The following is a 14,498-nucleotide window of genomic DNA, read 5'->3' on the forward strand; positions in this document are numbered from 1 at the left end:
AAAAAAAAAAAAAAAAAAAATTATTGTTTGTCTAAATATTTACATTTTGTTGCATTACATTTATATTTTCTGGTTTTTCCTCATTAATGCTTTTATTCGCTGAAGTCCATACCCTGATTGAGCTCTGCAATTAAATCACCACCAGAGTTTTGGTGCTTTGTTTGCATTTCTCTTTTGACTACTCTTCTTAATTGGCCTCTCTTCCGTAGTTTCCACCTGTGTGCATCTTCATCTTTCTTCAGGTTTTGCCATCATAGATCTGTAAATCCCTTTCTGAATAAACTTCAAGATTTTGTTGCTATATCTGTCCAACCTTCATCCTGATTGATTTCAAGAATAATCAGTTAAGACCTTTAATTTCCTGGTGTTGCTTAAATACATGTAAATCTACATGTTGAAATTTCGAAAGATTGTGCTTATGTCTAGTTGCTCCTCTTATACTTGTGTCGTATCTCGCGAGTTCCCACTGAAATTAAAATCAGAATGCTACGTCTCTACCTCATAATTAAACAACAGATTTTGATTACTTTTCTGCTTGCCCTATAACTAGGCTTACATCACTAGTACTACTAATCTCAATATACTATTCTCATTCAAGGAAGAATTTAGTTATCTGGAGAAACATGGAAGATATTTATCTAGACTTATACCAGGATCTTAGAGAGTATGAAGACTCTAGTTTCGGTTGTTCTCTCATCAATTTTGATGCCTTACTTTCATGCTCAGAAGAGGGAGATTCCTAGAACATTTTCTCTAACTAAAGGTAAGATTATTTTTTAATAGATAAGAGAAAATTTCTGACTAAAGATAAATAACATCAAAGATATGAAATAGTGATAGTAAAAGTTGAATGATGACAGCACTTAATAATGAATTGGGTGAAGTGCTTTTGCTGCTACTTGATTCTTAATGTGTATCTATATAGCTATTTGATTTATTACAATTATTTGCTGTTGACAGAATACAGAAAGAGGAGGCACTAAAATTTCGTGTGGCCAAGACTAGCGAAGTTGGTGAAATAGAGGAGGTAACATCTTTGCATGATGTTAAGTTATAACCAAAGTGTTTTTGCACCAGTGGTGGTTGAAGAGTATATGCCAAATATAGGTTTCTGGGATTGCTTGGCCTAAAGGTTTGGGGTTCATTTGCTTGTGTTTTCAGGAATTAGTGGCTGAGATTTCTACACTGAAGAAACAACGAGATGAGATTGAAGCTCAATTGAAACAGGTACTTTGTTGATGATAGAAGGCATTCCCTTGGTGATATTGTTACTATATTTTGCATTGAATGAGTTCTTTTGCTGGTGCATTTCATGTACAGGTTTATCATGAAAGGTGTCTTTAATTGTCACATTTTACCTTTACTCTCTAACACTAATATTTTCTCTCGTGCTCTGCATTCATAGTGATAATCTCACGCAGACATTCATATATGGGGCTGTACATAAATTGTTCGGCAGTCCTTTTGTTAAAACATCGGCTACCTGATCTTTTCAAGATACAAATGGTGTGCAAATGGGTCTGCTATCTAATTTCTCCTTGATGAAATGTCTATCTACCTCAATATGCTTAGAGCGACCATGTTGTACAGGATTATGAACTATACTTATTGCTGATTTATTGTCCACAATATAGTCTCATAGGTCCTTTCCATCTCATCTTCAAATCATCAACAATTATGTTTAACCATAAGAACTCACAAACTCCCACAACCATAGTTCTGAACTCAGATCCTGCACTTGATCCGGTTATTACATTTTGTTTTCACTCCTCGAAGTCACCAAATTTCCTCCTAAGAAAGTGCGATATCCAGAACTTGACCTTTGATCCACTAATAAACCAGCATAGTCCACATCATTATAAGCCTCTAAAACCATGTCTCCTCCTCTTTTGAATGTTATTCCTTTTCCTGGACTTCCTTTAAAATATTGTAGTATCCTCGACAACTTGAAGATGGATTTCTCTAGGATCATGCATAAATTGACTAACAATTCTTACATCAAAGGCAATATCCGACCTTGTGTGAGACAAGTAGATCAATTTTCCTACAAGCCTTTGATACAAGCTTTTATCTACCACAGAATCTCCTGGAGCATTGCACATCCATGATTATATTCAATTGGTGTAGCCACTGGTTTACACCCTAATTTTCATGTTTGCTTCAACAAATCAAACACATTTTTTTGGGAAATAAAGATCCTTTATTTTTGAGTGTGCCACTTTGATTCCCAAAAACTACTTTAATTTCCCAAGCTCTTTGATGTTAAAATCCTTGAGTAAATACATCTTCAAATGTTGTATCTCCTCTGAATCATCACCAAATACTATGATGTCATCCACATAAGCTAATAATTTATGTTGCTCAACCTCTTCAAAAATATGAATGGGTGCGTGTCAGATTCTTCAAAAGTAGTGTATTTTTGGAGAATCCGACACGGGTGCGACATCGAAAGTGAAGAGTCTGCGCTACTTAGCTAATAATGTTGTCACCTTTCCTTTTCTGAGTGTCGTATGAACAAGGTGTTGTCTCCTTGACTTTGTCGATACCCTAACTTGATCATAACCTTTGTAAATCTTCCAAACCATGCACAAAGTGATTACTTTAATCCATAGAGTGCCTTCTTCAATCTACACACCATTCCCTTCTTGCTTTCAAAACTAGGTGGCACCTCCATATAGATCTTCTCATCTAAGTCTCCATGTAAAGAACATTTTTTTACATCAAATTGTAGTAGTTTCCAATTAAAAACCGCAGCCAATGGTAATAAGATTCTCACTGTATTCATTTTTGTTACTAGGGCAAAAGTTTCCAAATAATCAATTATATAGGTCTGTCTTTAAACCTTTGCTACCAAATGTGCTTTAATTCTTTCTATGGACCCATCAGACTTATATTTCACACTAAACACCCATCTGCAGCCTACCGACTTTTTCCCTTTTGGTAATATTTCCACAATTTCCCAAGTTTTGTTTTTCTCCAACGTTTCCATTTCTATCTTCACAGCTTCCTCTCATTCTCTGTTTCCTAATGCTTTATACAAATTTTCGGGGATAGGAATTGTGTGGAGGTTATAGAGAAAAGCTTTATGACTTGAGAATAGATTTTGATATGTCACGAAAAGGCTCAAAGGGTTTTGTGTGCAAGTTTTGGTTCCTTCTCTGAGTGCAATGGGAAGGTAGAGGTCAATAGGTTTGTTAGGTGCTTCTTCATGATCCGTTTTGTTTGGTATTTCTAATGGTTCAAGAGGTTCAGGATGGGTATTAGGAGCAGTAACCTGTGGAGATGATTGCACATGACTCATGAGTACTTTGATCAGTTAGCCTCTTTCTTTTGGCATAAACGTACAATGGTAGATTATTTTCTAGAATTCCATTATCTATATCCGGATTAGGAGACTCAATGGGTTCATTTGGATTTAGAGACTCAGGTGATTGAAGAAATAGTGACTCATGTAAGGATTTGGCACGACTAGAAATAGACAAATCAAATAGTGATAGGTCTAGAGGTCCCTCTCCTTCAATGGCTCCCCATGATGCTAAGAATGATTAAAAAAGGATTCACTCTCATCAAATGTGACATCAGCTGAAACAAAGAATTTCTTTGATGATGGTTGATAACACTTGTAGCCTTTTTGAGAAGGAGAATATCCTATGAAAACACACTTAATAGCACGCGCATCTAATTTGCCTCAATTTTAAGAATGAATATGAACATAGGCAACACTCCCGAAGGTTCTTTTTTTTTTTTTTTTTGAAGAAGATAACTTGTATTATGAACAAAAGGAATACTCAGAAAAATATTCCAGTAATACTTGCAACAAAATTACAGAGGGAGAGGTGTCCCTACTAAGCTTCATAAATAATCTAAAATACTAGGAATATCCTCTTCTTCTTGAGGATATTCGTGTTTACACCAAAAAAAGAAAAGGACAAGACATTTCATCTTCAGTTTCTGCAGAGAGCAACTCTTGTTTTCTAAGCATCTCTGGTTCTAGTAACCAATTTATAGGAAATTTCAAATTTCAGGAAGCAGCAGTTTGGACAGCTTCCCCCTAGTACTCCTTTTTGCACCCTTTTGTGAAACAATAGTGATCTAGTAATGCCAACTAACAAACCGTTTCTTCTCTCTACAATCCCATTTTGTTGAGGATTATTGACACATGAAGATGCATGAATACTTCCCTCTTTTTGGAAGGAAAAAGAGAGGTGTTGATTGAACTAGTCCTTGACATTATCAGATATGGATCTTCTAATTGGCACATCAAATTGGATATTGATCAGATTAAAAATGGTAGGAAGAATTTGATTGACATTTGATTTTTGCTTTAACAAATTGATCGATATTACCATTATACAATCAATGAATGACACAAGCCATCTAGCACAAGAAGCATTAGGAATAGGAGAGTGTCCCCAAATATCACTATGAATAAGAGAAAATTGAGTTGGACATCTTTTTTTACTATTTGGAAAGGAAACACGTTTGTGTTTGCAATTTCACAATCATCACAATGAAAAGACTCAACAATCAAATCCTTGATCAAAGATGGAGACATCATTTTGATCACATAAAAGGACGGATGACCTAACCGACGATGATAAAACCATACTTTCTCTTTATTGGACATGGTAGACTCGTCCAAGAATGAACTAGATAAGAAAATTCTTAATTGTATCTTCACCATTGTGTAAATCCAGACAATAAAGACCACCTTTCTCACTAGCATGCCCAATCATCTCTTTCGTGTTTTGTTCCTGAAATAAACAACATGAAGGACATCTTTATATATCAAGGACTTTCGCAGTGATATGTCTCCTTCCAGCTTCAATAATAACTGAACCATTGGCTATAGTTATTTTTTTATAGCTAGGACAAGAGGAAAATGATATAAAGAGATGAGAGAACTAGTCATATGATGAGTTGGCCCAGGATCAACCACCCACATTGGAGAAAGTTTGTCTGAAACATTAGTAACAAAAGAGGAAGAAATACCTATGAAGGCCAATGAACAACTACCTGCTGAAGTTGAGTATGGATTTGTTTCATCAATCTGAGGGCTGCTAGCTATGTTTTCCTGGTTTCCATCACTAGTATTTCTGTTTGGAGGTCTGTCATAGTACCATTAAGTTTCCAGCATCTCTCTCGGGTGAACCAATATTTTTTTTCATTAGGTGCAATAAAGATTGTACCATTGATACATATTGATAGGCGGTTTGAATGAACATGTGGGCTTGATGATGCTCTCCCATTGTAAAACTCCAGATTTTCTTGAACTTGTCCCTTTTGCTACAAGAACTGATTGATCATTAATTTGAGTTTCAAGCATAACACTCCTCTGTCCGTATAACGGCCATTGTCTCGTTTAATGATGGAAAATCTTCTTTTCCTAAGATTTACACTAGCACGACATCAAGTTCTGCATTTAGTCCTGCAAGAAAATTATAAATCCCTTCTTTTTCGATAAATCTCTTCAAGATCACAGCATCATCTAAGTTACCAGCTTAAAAAAAATGAAATCACAGCATCATCTTTGCAACCCATTTGAATGCATTGATAATGATCCATTTCTTGCCATAATCCCTGTAAAATTTAGAAAATTCAATGACAGGTCGAGCTCCCTGTTATGCTGCAGAAAGTTGTCTTAATATCATAGCATCATGTACTTTAGATTACGTCCCCTTCCTGCATCCCAGATTTCCTTACCGTTGCTTAGAAACACAACATTACCACTGTTTTGGAAGGATGGAGTTCCCTAACCAAGACATCACCATTGCATCATGTACATCCCATGCATCAAACATGGGGTCTTCTTTAGATGATCCTGTACTGAGAAGGTGCCATATATGATATATCTATCAATTTATGAATCATTTATTACAAAATATAAACTATGGGTCTAGTTTGTATTACAAAAAACATGAAATCACGATTTAAAATCCCAAATCATGTTTTTTTTTTTTTTTTTTTTTTTTTTGAGAATTTGGGATATGAAATCATGATTTCAAATCACGATCCCAAATCGCATGTCCAAATGCTGATTTGAAATCATGAATTGCAATCACAAGCTTAATGTCTTGCATGATTAGTGGCTGCACCATCTCTCTGTTGATGCAATACTTTTGCTAGTTTACTGTTCTCTATCTCTATCAAGTTGGAGTTGTTTTGAAAGGGATTCAAGGTTGGTTTCAATGATCAAATTGTTTGAATTAGCATTTTGTTTTTGTGCTAGTGTTCATGATTCTGGTACTGGCTAATGAGTTTCTTCTTTCAGGTCAATATCTCACTGGCTGCAGCTAATGCACGCCTTCAAAATGTCCGAGAAGAGAGGGACCAATTCTATGAAGCTAATGATCAGATTGTTGCTCATTTGAAAACCAGGGTGTGTCTTTTATTTGATTATCTGTTTTGTCATTAGTTTCCTTTGCTTTTCCTATTCCGGTGTATACCTGTTATGTGTCTCCTATCCTTATTCTTGCACTTGCCATGACCTATTTCTTCGTCTTCGTAGGAAGATGAGCTGACACAATCCATTGGCTCTTGTAAAGTTGAAGCAAGTATCCTCAGTACATGGATTAATTTTTTGGAAGATACATGGACACTTCAGTCTTCCTTTACAGAGAGTAAAGACAAAGAGGTCAAGTATGTTACTGGATTTACTGCACAATCAGTCTTCCAGATTTCAGAACCGGAAGAATCTTAAAGTATAACTCTGTTTTAGTTTGTCAAATGTTATCCTGAATGACTTCTTGGTTTGTGCTTACTTTTGTAGTGTTGAACTCGAAAAGCATGAGGTTTATTTTGGGAACTTGATATTGCAACTCCTCTCTTTTTATGAGGTACAAAATTGGTAAATGATCATAGTTTCTTTTCCTGTGCTAAGCAGTTAGCACAGAACATCTTTCTGAACATATCTGTCGCTTGCACAGAAAGAGTTGAGGCCTTCTATTGATCGCATTGCTAAATATGTTGAAAACTTGAAGACTTTAGGTGACAGGTAAGATCCTCTTTTTTTGTGTTCTGTTGGCTATAATGTACTGCAGAGTCTTATGGTTATTTTGCTTTTGTCTGACAGCTCTGCTGTGGGATCTGGTGGGTCAAAATCACTGAGTCCTAGAAAAAATCTGGAGGAGGAATACTTGGACTACGAAGCCAAGGTAGAAAAACATTAATACATGTTATTCCTTCACTTTTATGCTGCTGTCTGATTTCCAGAGTGTTATGATAGAGACATTAAAGGATTTCTTAGAATCAACAAAACTGATCGGACCAAACCTGACTACAACAACTATGCCTTTGTCCCAAATAAGTTATAGTTGCTATATGAATCTCCACTTCATCATTTAGCTCATTTCAAATCATTATCATACTAAATAAAATAAAAGTGAAAAAAAAGTTAAATATAATAATAACAATTACTATTGTAGAATTTCAGAATGAAGAAAAGACTTCTTTATATTTAATGTCTTTACATCCCATAAGAAGGTATATATACAATGCATCCTATAAGTAATTATGGAAAGACAATCAATTACAATAAAGCAAATATTTATTCCTGCAATTACGCCAGGAAAAGAAAAAATGTAAGTCTCCTACAATCATGCTAATTAATTAACACAATCAATGCTCCCTTCAAGTTGGAGCAGTGATGTCGCACATGCCCAACTGCAAACCAATGTATGAGAAGTCCTTTTGCTGCGGCTGTCTGTAAGCACATCCACTAGCTATTTTTCTGACGGTATATGAAGCGAACTCAAGATACCACTAGTAACCTTCTCTTTGTTGAAGTGCCAATCAATTTCAATATGCTTTGCTGGTTCATGTTGAAAAAGATTCTGATCTATATTGATTAATCCCTAAACCCTAAATCCTAAACCCTAAACCCTAAACCCTATTAATCAATTTCAATATTGCTTTGTTCGTTCATGTTGAACAAGATTCTGATCTACATTGATTATAGTTTTGTTGTCGCAGTACAAGGAAAGTTTTCCTTTTCACAATATCAATCTTCTAGTATCTTTTGTAGTCAAAACAGCTCACAGACACTTTGGCCCATAGCTCTACATTCTGCTTCCCCACGAGATCGGACAACTACAGTTTGTCTCTTCTCCAAATACTAGGTTCCTTCCTATGAGGGAACTGTAATCAGATGTAGATCTTCTTTCATCTAAGATCCAACCGAATCCACATCTGTAAAAGCTTTATCCGGAGGTGATCATGTTTAGAGAAAAGCAAACCTTTAGCAGATTTTAGATACCACAAAATGTGAAAGACAACTTGCATATGAGGATCTCTGGGATTATGCATGATCTGGCTGAATAGATTATTCTTGTCTAGTGTGACAGAGATAAATGGGCTTTCCAGCCTACCACTGATATCTTTCATTATGAACTGACCCTCTTCCTGTTTGTAACTTGTGATTTCTTTCAATAGGCAATTCTGCTATCTTGCAACCCGTCATCTGAGCTTCTTTCAAGTGATCTGAAATAAACTTTCTTTGAGAAACAAAGGTTCCTCTTTTTGATCTTGCAACCTCAATTCCTGAGAAATGTTGCAACTTCCTTAGATCCTTGTTCTCAAATTCTTATGCTAACAACTTCTTCATTCAGGTCATCTCCTCTTTGTCATTCCCTGTCATTACTGGGTCATCAACATAAATAGTGAAAAGAGTGAGTTTACCCTTTTGATGTCATCTGAAGAGGGTATGATCAACATTGCTTTGCTGGTAACCGAAATAGGTCATCACTTTGGAGAATCTGTCAAACCAATTTTTATAAGACTTTGTTTAGTATCAAATGCAGGAGGGATCTCCATATACACCTCTTCCTTTAAAAGAGTTTGGATTGGCTTAAAAGTTGGTCAAATCAGCTTAAAATAACCGTCTTGTTTTGGTGTTTGGTAATCTTAAAAAGCGCTCTTAAGCTAAAATATTTCGAAATGAGCCAAAAACTATAAGTTTGAGTAAAAGCACTTGAGGTTTGACCAAGTAAAATACATTGTTGTCTTCATCACCTATCCCTCTGTCCATGTCTGGTAGGTTTGGTTAAGTGTTTTGGACGGCGACAAAAGGCAATAAGGGTCTGCATCGCCACAAGGTGAGGCGAGCGGTGAGGTGTTCGCCTTTTTGAAGTGCGGCGCCAATCAATACAACAAAATTAAAATATTTAATTGCATATATAAATAAGCAAAATCTCAATAGCAATAACATATTAGCATTTAGCATATATTTCAATTCAAAAATTGATAATAGATAGTACATGCTAAAGTCTAGAACTTGAATGAGAAAAAAAGTAAAACAGCATCCAAAACAGTGAGAGAAAAAACAGAGGTAGAAGTAACTCTTGAAGTCTGAAGAAGAAGAAGAAGAAAAAGAAATAGAGGAAGAAGAAATTTGAAGAAGAAAAGAAGAAGTAAACGAAGAAATACGTATTGCTTGGACTTTGGAGTCTCTGGCTAGTCGCTAGAGAAGTCTAGTCGAGTCGTCTGATTGGATTCGTAATCGCAGTCTAAGAGTGCAACTGTTCAAATTTTGACAGAAAACCCTAAAATTATCTTTGAACTTTAAAAACCCTGAATTGGTTTCCTTTTTAAAAAGAAAATACAAAAGGCGACAACTTTCTCTCCTTTCTCGCCTCTCGCCGTTGTCGCCATGGCGTCACCTTTTAAAGATAGCCTCGCCACCTCTCGCCATTGGCGACGAGGCAATTGCCTTTCACAACACTGGTTTGGTTACTTCATTTTGGCGAAAGTCTCTGCAACTTTTTTGTGAATTTCAGTAAAAAGATTGAGCTTTCAAAGAAAATAGATCAAAATGCATAAATTATAAATTTGATAACAGATGGAACTTCTCTTATTTTCAATGATTTTTCCTTTTCTACTTCTTCCTTCTCTATTTCTCCAGATTCTACTTCTTCCTTCTTAAGTCTTCATTATAGAGCATAAATAGTATCCCATTAGAGACATGCAGACATCGCTATTTTTGGAACTTATAATGTTAGCTTGACTTGCAGGAATTATATCCGATTTTAAAATTCATTAAATAAGGTTTACACATGGAGAACATATGCATGTGCAATGACAATCTGATTCAAGGAAAAAAACTCATATATTAGAATAACTTTGTCTTATTAAATTGAGAACTTGAAATAGCTATGAATTAACTTTCACTAATATTAATTTAGAATTACATTTTTTAATAATCAGTTAATACAACAGCTTTAAGGGCATTTTAGTCATTTTGACTGAAAGTAGTGCTTATCATCACTTTTTTCACTGAACACATCAGCTACTTATTTTCTTCTTCAGTACTTTTAGCCAAACATGTAACTACTTTTTAAATTCAGATCCAGCACTTAAAAAGTGCTTTTAAGCTGAAGTGCCTAAAAGCTACTTTTTGTTTTAGCTAATCCAAATGGATTCTAAGTCTCCATGAAGAAATGCATTTTTACATCCAACTGTTGTAAATCCCAATAAAAAGGGGATAGCTTAGGGGTTTTTTGATCCGTAATCTCTCTATATAATGAGTCCTATAACTAGTTAAGGTAAGATAATAATTACAAAAAAATAAAATAAAAATATTCTATTCCTGTAATTACGCTGGGAAAAGGGAAAATTGCCTCTAAAATGATGCTAATTAATTAAGACAATCATCAACAACAATAATAATATTAGAAGTTCTCTTCCATTGTGCCCATCTTTAGCCAAGTCTTTATTGATACCAAGGTTTGGTAGGTTTTCAAGACAACTTCCTTTCATGTGATTTTATATCTACCCCGTCCCCTTTTGACATATTCATTTATTATAGTTTCATACCTATGAACTGCCCATCTGTAGGTCGACTCAGGGCATGCTGAAACCATCTCAAGCGGCCACTCACATTTTATCCTCAACTTGTGTTACTTGCACCTTCTGCCAATATGGTCATTTTAATCTTGTATGACCACACATCCTCACCGCATTTCTACAACACTCATCTTGTTGATATGTTGGACTTCAGCAGCCCAACATTGATTACCACATAACATTGTCGGTCTTGTAGTTATTCTATAGAACTTACCTTCCACTTTATCACATGACACCCCTGTAGCACTTCTGCAAAGTTTTAATCTTATAACATCTTTATCTATCATTTCGTTCTCTTGAAACAACCCTAGATATCTATATTGTTTGCATTTTGGCACCGCAATCTCATCTGGTCTCACCCCACTTGTGGTATTTCATAGGGTTTGTTGTTGTAATCCCATCTAGTCTCACCTCAACTTTTCTCTTCTCATGCTGACTAAACATGCAATGCATGTATTGAGTCTTCTATGTATCCAAAAACTACTCCCTGAAATGCTTGTCATAGTTCAAACTTTTGGTTGACATCCTTTACCTTTGTCGGCCTAATTCTGGGATTATAGCTAAAGTTCTATCATTTACAAACTTGTGAAGGTCTAAAATATTATTCTCTTGGTTTGAGTTGAGCTATTGATCAAAATAGTCTCTCCTTGATCTCTTTATTCCCTGTCAACGCTTGTTGAGAATCATTTTTGATACACTTCACCTGGTTTAAATCCTTATCCTTCTTCTCACTCAGTCATGCTAGTTTATACGTTTGTTTTCCCCTTCTCGTGTCGCTAGATTTTGATGCAAGTCATCTAGAGCTCCCCCTCGAGCATTACTAATACCTTATTAGCTTCCCTTGTAGCTTTCTTGTATCATTCAGAGGATTCTCCCATCCTCTACTTTTGGCGACTTCCTATAATCACTCTCTTTTAGCTTTAGTAACTCATCGTACCTCTTTGCAAACTGGGGCCTTCTGTCCAGATTTGCAGTTTTCGTTGAGACACTTGATACTTAACTCCATTTTGGTAAATGAAAAACTTTAATTACCAAAAAAAAAAAAAATCCTCTTTGTACCTTCTCGTTCCAACATCATGATTCCTGTGGTTGAGGTCTTAGACCTTTAACACACGTAATACTACAGTTGTTACCTTTTTTAATGCAACTAGACATTTCCCTCTGTCTCCCTCTTAAGTCCCAAGCCCCTTTCTCCCTTTTTTTTTTTTTCTGGAAACAGTAAATAGTTAGTGCTCTTCACCACAACCTAATTCACGGTTGTTTGTATGTCGTCACCTTTTCACTGTACTCTTAAGCTTTGCATCTAAGTATACTAACCTATGTTGGGTGGTAATAGCTTCTCCTGGAATAACTTTACAGTCCTTGTGTGTACTTCTATCTCATCTTCTCATAACGATAAAGTCTATTTGACTATTGTTACCCCCACTCTTATAAGTTAAAAAGTGAGAATCTCTCATTTTTAAGTATGTGTTAACTACCAGTACTTCATAAGCAAAAGCAAATTCTAATATAGTCTCCCCTTTGTTATTCAAGTACCATAACCATTACCCCTGTGTACATGTTCAAAGTCATTGTTGTCTTTACTTACATGGTCATTTAGATCTCCCGTATAAAGATTTGTTGGTCTTCTGAAATCCCTTGAACCTAGTTGCCCATATCCTCCCAAAGTATAGTAGTATTGACATTCTTTTTTGATGACATAGTAGTATTGACATTCTTATTTATCTTTCCAGAAACATGGTGCAGAAAATTACCCCAACTAAACAGAATTTGAAGAAAAACTGGTACATTCAAATGATTTGAAAATTGCTTCTTGCTATGTGTAACATATCAACTGAAAATTTTAAAAATAACTGATCGAACTGTATCATTGTCACCTCTAACCTACACTATGTTCATCTGTTCGTGTTTCTAATTTTTCCACTTCGATCTAATAAGTAAACGTTCTAAAAATCAGTCCAAACATATCTTTGGGTGAATTGGTCTTACCTTTTGCTTTGTTGCATGTGCCTTGTAAAAAGCAACCTTGATATTCTCAAGATATATCTCTTCTAACTGCAGATTGTGACCACCTTTAGCGTAGTTGACAATATGAGGGAGCAGTTCTACGCTCAACAAGAGAAAATCTGCAGGTTTGGCTGTTCATTATGGTGTTTTCTTTTAATTACTCCCTCCATCACTTTTACTTGTCACGCTTCGCTTTTCGAGAGTCAAACTGCTTGAATTTTGACCAATATTTTAAAATGTATTTTTTCATCGTATCAGTAAGAAAATGATTGCAATTTATAGTATTTTTTATATAATTTTCGAACATCCGAATTTAGAATTTAAAATTTGAATTAATCTGGTTCAATTGAGCTCCGAGGATTTAGTCAAATTGACTCTTGTAAAGCGAAATGTGACAAGTAAAAGTGAACGGAAGGAGTATCTTTTGTTGGATACCAAGCTCCATAAAGTAAATTACTGTCTGCCGTTTTCTTTAGGAAAGATGATCCAAAAATAAAAGAGCTATTTGAAAACATTGAGAAGCTTAGACAGGAATTCGAATCTGTTGAAAGACCAAACCTAGAAATGGAAATCCCTGTTGAAGAGGGAGACTCTTCTTCTCATGAAAGGGTAGATGATGATATATCACATCCTTCGGAGCAGGACATAGAAACTGTTGTAGCTGGGAAAAAAAAGGAAAATGAGACACCATCTGCCAAAACCGAGGAGGTCCTCGACCCTGAAGCAGAGTTAGCAAAGCTAGAATCTGAATTTGGTCAAGTATATCGCAATTACTCTGCAGAAGAGATTGGTGACTGGGAATTTGATGAGTTGGAGAAAGAGCTGAAATCCAGGGAGTCAGCAACGAGAAAATAGATACAGACATCAGATATATTTGGTCCTTCTTAATAATGTATAAGTTGTCATTTATGTACACAGGCTAAGCAACTCTGTGATTTAAGCTCCGAAATGCTCCAAACGTTTTTCTTTTTCTTTTTCAGGTTGTATCACTAAATGCAGTTCCATGCGTTCATTCTGTAAATTATCAAAGTTGTGGTTGTACAACACCAGTTCACTAGACAAACCTGTAGGAAATTTGTTTAGCTATATAGATTGTATACATTCAAACGTATCTTCCCAAACAAAGACATTGTTGAAGCATTTGGAAATGGCTTGCCATTATGTTTTTATTCGTCTGATATAGTTTTGTATTTCTGGGGTGAAGCTTAATAATGATGTATAGCGTTTATCAATCCTGTTGAGTTTCATTTGGCAACTTGCTTTACAAAGAATAGTATGAAAAACCTGAGGAGGTGAAGCTGTGGATCAAACAATTATCAACTACCACAACCATCACCACCGTCAATCACCATAGTCAACTGTCACCACCAACCATTACTACCATAATTATTAAGGGGTGTTCATGATTCGGTTTGGATCGGTTGTTGGTTAAAACCAAAATCAAATCAATTTAGTTGGTTTTTAAATTTTAAAACCAAACCAAACCAAACTAAACAAAAAAATAACGTCGGTTTGGTTTTTTTTTTTTTTAGAGATAAGTGTCAAAAACATACCTAAACTATCCATATTTTTTTTAGTTTCATACCTAAACTATTGGGAGTGAGTTTTATACCTAACTATCACTTATTATGAGTCCGGAGCCAAAACAATAA

General features: G+C 35.4%; 1 protein-coding gene across 1 annotated transcript in view; it reads left to right on the forward strand.

Annotated features, from left to right (window-relative positions):
* LOC102596582 (coiled-coil domain-containing protein 18-like) overlaps window positions 1–14,024 on the forward strand; it is a 36,098-nt gene extending 22,074 nt beyond the window's left edge. The window contains exons 10-18 of the mRNA XM_006355856.2: window positions 961–1,027; window positions 1,162–1,227; window positions 6,272–6,379; window positions 6,509–6,639; window positions 6,770–6,836; window positions 6,927–6,994; window positions 7,073–7,154; window positions 12,901–12,971; window positions 13,323–14,024. Coding sequence (XP_006355918.1) covers window positions 961–1,027; window positions 1,162–1,227; window positions 6,272–6,379; window positions 6,509–6,639; window positions 6,770–6,836; window positions 6,927–6,994; window positions 7,073–7,154; window positions 12,901–12,971; window positions 13,323–13,701 — 1,039 coding nt within the window. The 3' untranslated portion in view covers window positions 13,702–14,024. The remainder of the gene's footprint in view (window positions 1–960; window positions 1,028–1,161; window positions 1,228–6,271; window positions 6,380–6,508; window positions 6,640–6,769; window positions 6,837–6,926; window positions 6,995–7,072; window positions 7,155–12,900; window positions 12,972–13,322) is intronic.
* The last annotated feature ends 474 nt before the right edge of the window (window positions 14,025–14,498 follow it).

The sequence above is a fragment of the Solanum tuberosum genome, unplaced genomic scaffold (genome assembly GCF_000226075.1).
Source record: "Solanum tuberosum cultivar DM 1-3 516 R44 unplaced genomic scaffold, SolTub_3.0 scf00209, whole genome shotgun sequence".
In the NCBI taxonomy this organism is placed as follows: domain Eukaryota; kingdom Viridiplantae; phylum Streptophyta; class Magnoliopsida; order Solanales; family Solanaceae; genus Solanum; species Solanum tuberosum.